This window comes from Neodiprion pinetum, chromosome 7, assembly GCF_021155775.2.
Source record: "Neodiprion pinetum isolate iyNeoPine1 chromosome 7, iyNeoPine1.2, whole genome shotgun sequence".
Taxonomy (NCBI): domain Eukaryota; kingdom Metazoa; phylum Arthropoda; class Insecta; order Hymenoptera; family Diprionidae; genus Neodiprion; species Neodiprion pinetum.
Genome location: NC_060238.1, coordinates 3,265,163 through 3,276,312, shown reverse-complemented (window position 1 = coordinate 3,276,312; position 11,150 = coordinate 3,265,163). Strand labels below are relative to the sequence as shown.

Sequence of the window (11,150 nt, the reverse complement as noted above, 5' to 3'; positions counted from 1 at the left end):
CTGTATTATTGATGAATGAAATGCTCAAAGTTGTCTCACTTTTTTCCTCTACAGAAAAATCAATACAAGGATCTCTCAAATATTGCGCTGAGCAGTAGAAAAGGTACATACAAAATAACTCTCTTTAGCGAACACAGAACAGTTAAAAATATTACAAGGAGCTGATTTGAGCTCACTTAAGATTTAAACTTGTTTCAAGAATTTCTTTACTTACGCATGAACTCTCAATTTAATAAGAACCATCAATGCGATGATACATAGTTATGTAGATGAGCTGTTGGGTGTTTTTTGTTCAGACCAAGACCTTCCAGACTTTGCGTCCGAGGCTGCCGGTGGAGCAGTTCTGGACACTCCTGACACAGAATCGTATCATGAACCGTATCATCAGCAAATAACTTTTTTTGGTATTCCAATTTGGGAGGCGGGATATTTTACACCTCGTAAAGTGATACAGGTGTGTTAGTTGGGTTTGTTGTGCATTGATTTGCTACGAAAAAGGAAAAAGCCCACTTTAACTTTACTTGGATCAATACAGCAAATAATCGGTTTGATCAGTTTTACCCCATCCAATTTTATACTTCAAGATACACTGTAGTTTTTCTGTACAAATCCTCTAGCCATGGACTCAAGCAGGAGAATGTTGGGCGTTTCGAGGATCAAGCGGAAAGATACTTTTGAAACTGGCACATGCGGCACACATCGACAAAGTTACACTCGAACACATACCCGTCTCAGCCTCGTTAACCGGTTCGATAAACTCGGCACCGCGAGACTTTTCGATTCACGTGAGTGAGAAATAAAATAGGAACATTAAAAGCATCTTTCAATTAGTTATCGCTTCATCATACGCCCGCCGAACTGTTATAATTACACAATCTACTCACACGTTTCAGGCGATAATAGAACACACTCTTCAAAGACTAGATAGTTTCACGTATGACATCAATGGCCAGCCTTCGCAGACCTTTGTTCTGAAGGTAAGACTGACCATGACTTGGCCACGTTTTGTGATTTTTGTGCAGTTTAATGATGTAAGTTAATTGCGTTTCAGGACAAAAAGGTGAAGATGTATTCGATCGAAACAATTCTTCTTGAAATACAATCAAACTGGGGTCACCCTGATTTCACCTGTATTTACAGATTCAGAGTTCACGGCAAAATCGCCAGTCATCAAAAAAACGATCCCGGACTTGAGATTGGCGAGGAAAAGTAGAAAATATACTGTGCAAAGGAATCAAATGATTAAAAAACCATGAATTTCGTCAATAATAATGTAGCGTAACTGGCCGTGACGATCATACAGAGAATGATCGTTTCATTTAAAACTTTAACGAATATTGTGTATCAAGTGTGCATAACTTAAAAAAAAAAATAAATAAAAGATAAATATCAACGTACTGTGATTTAGTTATTCACTTTATTATTGTATTGTATTACAAAGTGATTTAGCAACACGCGATAGCTCTGAAAGCAGCGCGATTACCATTTTTCAGTCGGTGCTCCACCCCAGCTCTGGGTAGGAGCAGGTGCTGCAGCAGCTGCAGTGGCGGCAGCCGGGGTAGCCGACCACTCGTCTTGTACCTGAGAAAAAGAGTTCGCAATCGAAGAATTTCATCAAATTCGCGGAGCAAATCGCGAAGAATTGATCCAAAACAGGATTCAGAAGAACTTCATACAGCTTGTCCAAGATTTGTGTGTGGTCAACTTTGGTGTAGCATTGAGTGAATCTGATCTCGAAACATATTTGCATTTTGAAACGAATGAGAGTTTCAGTTAAAGTGGTTAGTGTTTTACCTGCGAAGCCCAGTCCTCATTGGGTGCAAAGGCAGCAGGTGCACCAGCTGCGGGAACAACTGCGGGTGCAGCACCAGTGTCGTCTGCCCAGTTTTCAGTCGCTTGAACAACAGCAACCTCGTTAGCCCATCCAGCCTCAGTGGTAGGCGGAGCTTCGGCGCTGCTGATGAAGTCCATTTTTGCCGGTGCTGCGATCTCCTTTGCTGCTTGTTCGTCCTTCTCAGCCTGCAAAATAAATCGTTGTGCATAAGTTAAGAAAAAGATTGTGTTTCCTGATGAAGTCGGATGAATTTTCTCTGATGTTCCAGTGTCTTGCAACAAAATACAAACCTCATCTGGATCTCTGTAGAAGAAGAGATCGACCACGACTTCCCATTTGGTTTCGCGAGGAATGGACCCTCGGAGACGCAGTACCTCACGTGCCAGGAGCCACCACATCAACCCGATGCTGTGCCAGCTCTTAGTGTTGCACGGAATTGCGATGTCAACGAATCTCAGAGGCGAGTCAGTATTGCAGAATGCAATTACAGGGATGTTAACGTAACTGGCTTCAGTGATGGGTTGATGGTCGGTAACAGGGTCGGTAACGATCAGTAGACGAGGTTCCCGGAAAGCAGCCTTAAAACGTGTAAAACAACAAAAAAAAAATCAGTCGTATGCTGTTGAGGGATTTTTCTAACACTAGAATCTAATTTTTGGTTCGTTTATCACCATTCAGAAAAGATTAAGCCTTATGTACCAACATATGTACTTTCTGGACATAAATTGTCTCATCATTTAGTATTCATACTTTAACTTCAACGAGAGAAAAAACTGTTACAACCTGAATCTGGTTGGTAAACGCTCCGGGCGTGAAACGTCCGGCAATTGGCGTAGCGCCGGTGTGGGCGGCAAACTTAAGAACAGCCCTCTGACCGTAGGGACGAGAACTGATAACGAAAACCTCGCTGGCGTGCTCGATCGCTACGATAGCACGAGCAGCCAGCAAAAGCTTCTCCCAAGTACGACGGAGGTTGATGATGTTCACACCTGGAGACAACCGTTTGGACCTTTGCTTTTACTCGGTTACTTAGAACGGATCGCGACAGAGTTTACGAGGAGTTCGACTCACCATCGGCACGCCGTTTGTAGACGTACTGTTCCATCTGGAAATTAACGTTGTCACTGCCCAGGTGAGTGCACGCGGCCAACATCTTGGTAACGTCATCCTCCTTCAGAGCTAACGCGTCCAATCCTCCCGACATCTTAACGTTGTGGTTGAACTACGATTCAACCTGAAATACGAAGGGTTTTAGTTAGCTCGAGAAATGAAATGCTGTGGATTCTGACCAAAAGGACACTCGTTTCTCACATGTTGCTTATCATCAGTGCCCGGATAGATATGTATTCCACATATTGAAAATAGAAATTGCATTTTCTGGATCCAAACCTCATACTTTATACAGATAACCAAATAAGGTACGAAAATGATTTGAATAAAAAATATGTATTTACATATTAATCAGGGCCCTATTCATTGTTAATCAGCGAATCGTGGAAGTTCGAGGCTAGGCTGACACGTGTACTCGCCACGCCGACAGTTATCTTTCAATTTTTAATCGTAAGCACCGAGGTTTTTGTCGTTTGGAATGTGTTTCGAGGCAGGAAAGGCGTCGCTGATCAACTAGGCCCAATTTCACCGCCATTTCTAGTCAACTAATATTATGATATTGAATTTTTGTTACTGAACTCACGTTTGGCAATGCCACTGGGAGACTTCCTGAACAGGAAAGAAGGTCCGTCATTTTGGACGCATTCTACGTCAGTCAAGACCGTACTTGATTTTCAACCAGCTCGTTTTGGTCTTCCTAAATAGAACGGAGAAAAATAATATCTGCATAATTTTCACCCAACTTTTAATCACGGAAATTTATGCACAAAAACGTTGAATATTCCAGGATCGGTTGGGCAGTTGCGGATTTATTCCGGGGAGCGTTTAATGGCGGAAATTGTGATTAAATAGCGCGCGAAGTTTAATTGTCGAATCGATATTTAATTACTTTCATAATACGAAATGTTGAAATTGTAGTTATTTTGTACAAATACAGTATACTTTGGAAACAATAATTTATTCTTGGATTAATTTAATTATACATGGTATATACCTGTTAACGATTTAACGGTCAGCTACAAGTCTCTCGTTCTCCTTGCTCCGTTACGTTTCGAAGAAATGATCCAGTGATAGTAATCGTTTTAAAAAAATCGCAATAATCGTAGTATTATTTATGAGAATGCAAACAGGTAGTGCTAAAATTTATTTCATCATCAATCTTTTACGCTCTTTTTACACGTGCACATTGGTTTCTATGTACATTAGACATACATAAGACGGAGAGTACACGGTATGTAAATTATACTTACGAAGAGATTATTTTCCGAGCGTATATTATATTATGTACGTATGTATGCATTCGTGGTGAAACCTGAATGATGGGAGAAACATCTGGCAAAATGCTTACACTTCATGACGTATTATTATATATAGTTATGTACTAATAATATTTATAAATATCCGTAGCAATTATTTCCAAGTATTTTTACAGAAAAATGATAAATCGATATTGCAGTTCGGTTACTTTTGTATTATACTGTGGCTACAGCACAACGTGCTTAGTTATAAATAAACGTAATATATTTGTTGGTCCTGCAGTAAACTCGAATCAAGTTTATTTTTACATTGTTTACGTATTACGTAATTACATTCTTCATACATGTGCTAAAAATACAAGGTTCCGTTTTTGAACTTGTATAATATAGATGATATTATTACTACAACCGGTTGGCAATCTTTACGAAAAAGAATTCAACTATTTCATAATAGTGAATGTATTTACAAACGATATGATCGTTGATTAAATTTAGAGATAAAGAAATTATAGAAAAAAAGCATCGGGAGAAAGAGTTAATCAGAAATATATCATAATAATTATCAGAATCATATATTAATTGTATCTGACGTATCATTGTACTATTTTTCCTCTCCTTTGTACACCAATTTGTCCAAATTTTTATTACTCTTCCTTTCCACTAAAATCGTGTGATTCTCATTTCAGCTGCGACTGTGAATAAAGGAAATATGTAACATACAATTTTATGCGACGATGTATTAAAAAGTATACCCACCAGTACGAGACGTTTTACCGTTGTCTTAAGGCCAAGTATTATAAGAATAATAATGAATCTCGATACTAGAATATTATAATAACGCCCCAATATCTGACATATTTTTTACTATTGCTATACATATAAGAATTATTAAAAATGGCACAATCCTAATAGCTCGCTATTATTCATAATTACCACTACGGTATACACAAATTTATATTATATATATGACTGTACCTTCAAAAAGTTCATCATTACTGTAAGGCTTTTTCTTCTATTTCTCCTAACGAATTATTTGCTACATACTATAACTAGTCGCTAGCAAATCTGTGTATGTTTGTTTCCATTAACCGTAGTAAGACCTTGTAAAAAAAAAAAAGAAGAGATTATTGGAACAAGATTAAAAAATAATGGCAGTTCATTCGTCTAATTAAAGTATTATAAATCGTTGAAACTTTAATCTAGTCTTTTATAAGTAATTATGACTCTCCGATCAACGAGGACATGATTCCAACTTACCATTGCTGATCATTGTCACCGTTCGTTTAATAATGATGAAAAAAATACAAGTAAAAGTACCACTCAAAATAGCAGACAAAAAAAAAAAAAAAACTCATAAACGGAAAAACGCAACGTGGGTGATAATAATTACTGCTATTACACTGAAATCGAGAAAAAAAACTAAAACCCTCTGCACATTAATTTTAATCAATTACTACCGAATATTATTGTATAAACAATCCAGTTGCTCTATGTTTCATTCTTCACTCCGCAACGACGGGCCGCATTAATATTCTAATAATTCGTGCGCGTCGTTGAAATAAGTACGTTTCTTACACAGAAATCAAAAATTAATCACGATTTTTTCAACAGCAATTTTCTATTCGGAACTTCCGGAGAATATACAGGGAATAATTTCTTGGTAATTGAGTGGCAGGACGTGATACGAAAACAAATAAGAGATTCATGCATAAGTATACGATTAATAATATATAATAAAATATAACGTAACGCAATAATAAGTGATAATAATAAAAATAATAATTACACAATAATTGCTCGACATTTAAACGATAATAATGATAGTGATAGTGATAATGATAATAATAATAATAATTATAATAATAGTAGTAGTAATAGTAGTAGTAGTAGGAGTAGTAGTAGTAGTAGTAGTAGTGGCACTAATAATAATGATAATAATAATAACAACAACAACAGGAGTAATTGTAGTAGTGGTAGTAATAATAATAATAATGATAATAATAATAATAATAATAATAATGTTTACAAAGAAAACAGGATGGACAATTATGAAGATCGTTAGAAAAATTATATAACTCTTAAAAAATATACATACAATATTTCTTATACTTTATTCTATTTTATTTGTTTATTGTTGATTTATTTAATTTATTTATTTATTCATTTATTCATTCATCGTTCTCTTGTTTTCTTATTTTTCGCCCGGTTATGTGTTCATTATTTATATTGTCATTCCATTTTCGCATTTTCGATACCGTTCGCTTTGAGGGTGTGTGCATGTGTGTAATAATTTTTGACCATGCTTATTTAGGGAAGAAATTAGTTTCATACTACTGGATACTACTAATTTCCTATCGGTAGAATTGGTTAAAGATGATCAAGATGTTTGACTGAAAGATAAAAACTTTTTCAGGGGTAGAAAGAATGGAACAAATCCCACGACCTTTAATTTTGTTTAACATAATGATATTAAGACTGCTATCCATCAATTTTTAAATGATCATTCCTGAATATATATATATATATACTGAAATCTGTTCTGCAAAAATTTATCAAACTAACACGTGCCTGCTATATACGTATACATCGTGTACGCGATAATAATATGCTTAGGTACGTGTTTAATAACCAGCCGATGCTATTGAATCTGAAGTCAAAGTGTCATGTTCCGTCGTGTCGTGTGCATGGAGGTGGAAAATTGTTCTTCCCTCTCTCAACCCTCCGTTCCCGCCATCACATATTACAACACACAGTATTACATGTATATTTAGGTATTCGTGTAAATATTGTGTAAGCCATCTGTTACCTATTAGAATTATACATCTCAGGATAATTGTCTTTCTCTACCTGTAAATATGAGAAAGATATTTCAACAACAACAACGGAAAAACCGGTGACAGATGAAGGCGAAGGAAAAGAAGACGAAGATAAGGAAATCTATGATTAGCGCAGAAGATATTCGTAAACAATCAAACAAAAAAAAAGAAGAAGCTATGGCTGAATCGTTTAATTATAGAATCAACGGTAATAATTTATTGCCTAGTCTAAAACAGTAAAGATACGAAAATTTCGGAAACACAACTTTAGATATGGTCAAATATAATAGATAGAAATGAACAGAATTCAAGCAACGCTTTCTTGAAAGATGAAACATTTAACGATTTGGATTTTTATAATCTTCGTGGACATTGTCGATGTTGTTGTTATCGTCGGCTCCGTGTAATAAATTTAATTTGAAAAAAAAACGGAAAGACAATCATAACAAGGAACATGTTTATTATTTAAAATGAGAAACAAAAGACAAATACGTCGTAATAAAATAAAATGCAATAATAAGAAGAGAATAATAGGTTTAAACGTTACGATAAATCAAAGCAAAGTCGGTGGATATCGATGTCAGGTTACTTCTAATCGAAAGTCCTGAAAATACATATATACATATATAAATATTACGCATATACATATATATATATGTGTATATGTATATATGTATTTATATATATACATAAACAAACGATGCTCCGATTTATATAGATATCTCTCTCTCCTTCTGCCTCTCTCTATCTCTCTTTCTCTCTAAACACTTTCGATAAGTCAGTAGTCTATACTGACGTTATAATGCAAGCATGGAAACATACAATTACACAAAGATACAAGAAAAACAAAAATATGAATGATAAGAAAATAGGAGTAACCGATCCAGTTCTCAAGTTCTCGAATACAATGCGCTTATTACATTATGGCGATGAATCAGGTCTCCGTCAAATCGATTGTGTAACATTGGATTCGTTAACAGTTAAAACCACAGAAGCAGGCTAAAAAATTATTAATATTAAATGTTGTTGTCAAGCTTGCGAGCCATCAGTCCTTGATCCATTTGTTTATTTTCACGTGTTAATTCCGTAAATTCTACTTTCTTCCTCTCTCTCTTGTTTCACCTCTTCATGTAACCTGACACATTTTTGCGTGTCTGTGTAAGTATAAAGTTTCTCCGAAGTGAAATGAACGCAATGATCGAAATATTGCCGATAGAAAAGATGGATTCCAAAAGAAACGAAAGCGAAAGAGAGAGGGGAGAAATAAAAAACAGACAGTGAACAACGAAATTTTCTGAAATTAAAAACTGATGAAACGAAAATTTCACAATCATTTCAATGCCCTATATCAAAGAGCTACAAAGCCCTGCGCCTGGACCACCAATACATTCTAAACGCCCACTCCATTGGCGTAGTTTGAAGAATGTTGTTGATCAATTCCGCAGTTATACGAATTCTGTAGGTAATTGTTGCAGGATAAGATGACGATGACGATGATGACGGAGGTTGTCGTCTCCTTTGGGCACTCTGCGTGGCCTGTTTTTGTTCAAAACTTGGTAAAAAAAATATTGAAAATAAAAATAAAAAAAATCGTGCGTCAATGTCGGTAAAATTTTCTAATTCTAAAAATCTCTGCGCAGGACTGAAAATTGATCAATTTTTTAATCGTCACCTTTGGCAAAAGTTACGAACAAATTAATTCAACTGTATCGATAAATTGCTCCAAGCACCTTGAACGAAACGTCGATAAAATGCTACTGAATATCAACAAATAGTAATCAAAAACAAGGTACAAAACGATAAAGGAAGACAGAACTTACCGTGCTCTGTCATATTCTTGATATCTATCCTATAACATTTTTTCCCTATCTAATCTCGACACTCAAGAAGAGAAAGTTCAATCGAGTCTAAAACGCATTTATTTCGGGACTATAAATAAATGACTACGAAATCATAAGAAATATGTCATCGTCAAGCGGGATAAAATTTTCGAAATAGGTAATAAATATTTAGTATATCAAAGGCAACGTATCCAAAGACAAGTAATGCTATAAATACACATCCGAGAAAAGGGGAAAAGGTATGGATAACAAACGTAAGTGATAAATTTATAAAGATAAATGAGAGAAGTAGATCTGAGATTGCGTTCTTTGTGTATGATAAAAAGACGACAAAGAAGCACCCGAAACGATCTATAAATTATAAAAAATTAGTTGGTAATTTAAACAATTACCTAGGAGTGATACTGCGTAACGTAAGTCGATGGGAAGAGTCCCCGTCTACTGCCAATCTCTCCGTGCCACCAATGCTGGTCAGTGCGATCTGTAACTGTGATGACGTCGCCTCGTCTGAATTCAAGTTCTCCGGGTTCCTGGGGTGCAAAATCATAGAGCGCCTGGACCAAGCACTGCAATAACAAGAAAAGTCAAATGAAGACGGAACGTCGATGATAACTTTGTAGTAAATTCTTCCGATACTTTTCACTTCTGGAAGTTAATACTTCTCATTGATTAATTGGAGTGATTTTAGTATCGATATGTGTATAAATAAAACGGAACAACCAGTTCGCAGCATATTGTTAATTTTCCTCACCTCCTCTGGTTTCATATCAAGCAATTTCACGTCCTGAGAACGAGATACTGATGCGGTGCGATGATATTCGACGAGCTCGTTAAGACTGTTGAATTTGACTACCCAAAGGAAGAACTTGCCTTGCGCGTCTCTGAGGACTTTGAAATGCTGAACGCCATCCGAGCATCTGTGGAATTGAAATAATGTCTCGATCCGAAGCTATGCATAAGCGTTTAAATGGTTAAATATCTTCGAGTATTATTGTAAACTATGAGAGGTAAAAATCATACAAATACCGCAAATCTTTGTTTTAACAACTTTTAAAATTAGACATTTTTCGAACGATGGAACGAATATTTGTACAAAACTTACTTGACTGATAGGGAAAAATCACCGGGAGAACTCTCGCTGATTCTGATAAGAAACGCACCTTCGCGTTTGTTCATCAAAAGCCTTTCCGCATCTGCTCTTGTTATTCTCCCGTAATACCAGCTGCGTACAGGGAACAAAAATAGAAAAGTCAAGTTCTGGTTCTCTCTTTTTTTTCCCTTGTTTCAAACATATCCTTAATTTGTTATCTTAGGCACTTGCAAGTCAGCATCGCCTTTTTCATATAGCTTTGGCTTTGGCTTGGGTCAACAATGGAATGAAACTCATTAAGAAAGAAATACGCCGTCAAACTTACTCGTGATTCTTCATCTCAATGTAATTGCTCGGTATCAAGCCTTCCCTAGAGTCCAATTCTGCTCTGTACCAATTCATGTCGTCTTCCATGTTTAAAATCTAATAAATAGAGAAAGTTAAATCAGTTATTTATAAAATCAAAGGAACAGTGTATTTTGTGCGTTGTTCTTTTGAGATGATGAAAATAAAGAGATTGGAAAATTGAATATGTATGTAAAGGTAAATCCCCAGCTATAAAAAATGACCGATTTTTTTTTCAATTTTCCGTCATTGCTGCTCTTGTCTTCCTATTGATAACGGAGCCAGCTGCATGCTGGTCAGTGTGGTAATAATACATGCTGCGCAAGTATACATGTATGAATAATCGCAGCTTCCACCACCAAAGTAGCAGCAGCAAACCGAACCAAGGTCGTAAGATTAATGAGTTTCGTTTGCAGGAAAGGAGGAGCGAAACTGATATCAACATAACGATAAGCAGGTGGTATTTAAATACCCTATTGATTAGGACAAAAGATAAAAGAAAAAAGGAACGCCAGAGCATACGGGTATTTAAAATGATATTTTCGTGTCGTAATGTATGCAGCGGTTGTTAAAGGAGGAAACTTATCTTAGACGATAATAGATGCCAAAGTTTCAGACAAAAATATCTGTTTGTATACTAATTATTGTTATTCGTCTTCTTCATTTTTTTTTCCTCCTCTGTAATGTGACAATAATTTGTGAATGATCTTGAATTCTTTAGTATGAAATGTCATTTCTAGAATATAACTTATCAATTGCGAAAATTAATTATTAACAATAAATTCTATGGATCGATTTAACCGGATAACAAACAGGGATGTCTGACCTTTCATTAGGAATAGGAAAAGGAATGAACTT

General features: G+C 35.8%; 3 protein-coding genes across 5 annotated transcripts in view; 1 reads left to right on the top strand and 2 right to left on the bottom strand.

Moving 5' to 3' along the window:
- The first annotated feature begins 250 nt into the window (after nt 1-250).
- LOC124223274 (SUN domain-containing protein 1-like) lies at nt 251-1,330 on the top strand. The gene is made up of 4 exons (XM_046635079.1): nt 251-454; nt 618-785; nt 894-977; nt 1,052-1,330. The coding sequence occupies exons 1-4, from the start codon at nt 251-253 to the stop codon at nt 1,211-1,213; spliced, it is 618 nt and encodes a 205-aa protein (XP_046491035.1). The 3' UTR covers nt 1,214-1,330.
- Nucleotides 1,331-1,398: 68 nt separating this feature from the next.
- Nucleotides 1,399-3,658, bottom strand: sta (stubarista 40S ribosomal protein SA). Its single transcript, XM_046634860.1, has 6 exons — nt 3,528-3,658; nt 2,906-3,068; nt 2,618-2,823; nt 2,125-2,412; nt 1,795-2,019; nt 1,399-1,581 (listed from the first exon to the last, which is right to left on the bottom strand). Exons 2-6 carry the CDS (start codon nt 3,036-3,038, stop codon nt 1,480-1,482), a joined length of 954 nt encoding a protein of 317 aa, XP_046490816.1. The 5' UTR covers nt 3,039-3,068; nt 3,528-3,658; the 3' UTR covers nt 1,399-1,479.
- Nucleotides 3,659-3,883: 225 nt separating this feature from the next.
- drk (growth factor receptor-bound protein 2 drk) overlaps nt 3,884-11,150 on the bottom strand; it is a 37,659-nt gene continuing 30,392 nt past the window's right edge. For 2 of the 3 annotated variants that reach the window (XM_046634864.2, XM_046634862.2), the window contains 5 exons: nt 10,273-10,370; nt 9,960-10,079; nt 9,609-9,774; nt 9,250-9,423; nt 3,884-8,552 (listed from right to left, as the gene is read on the bottom strand). In XM_046634864.2, coding sequence (XP_046490820.1) covers nt 9,250-9,423; nt 9,609-9,774; nt 9,960-10,079; nt 10,273-10,361 — 549 coding nt within the window. In that variant the 5' untranslated portion in view covers nt 10,362-10,370 and the 3' untranslated portion in view covers nt 3,884-8,552. Of the gene's footprint in view, nt 8,569-9,249; nt 9,424-9,608; nt 9,775-9,959; nt 10,080-10,272; nt 10,371-11,150 lie in introns of all 3 variants that reach the window. The other variant, XM_046634863.2, reaches the window with a different exon arrangement.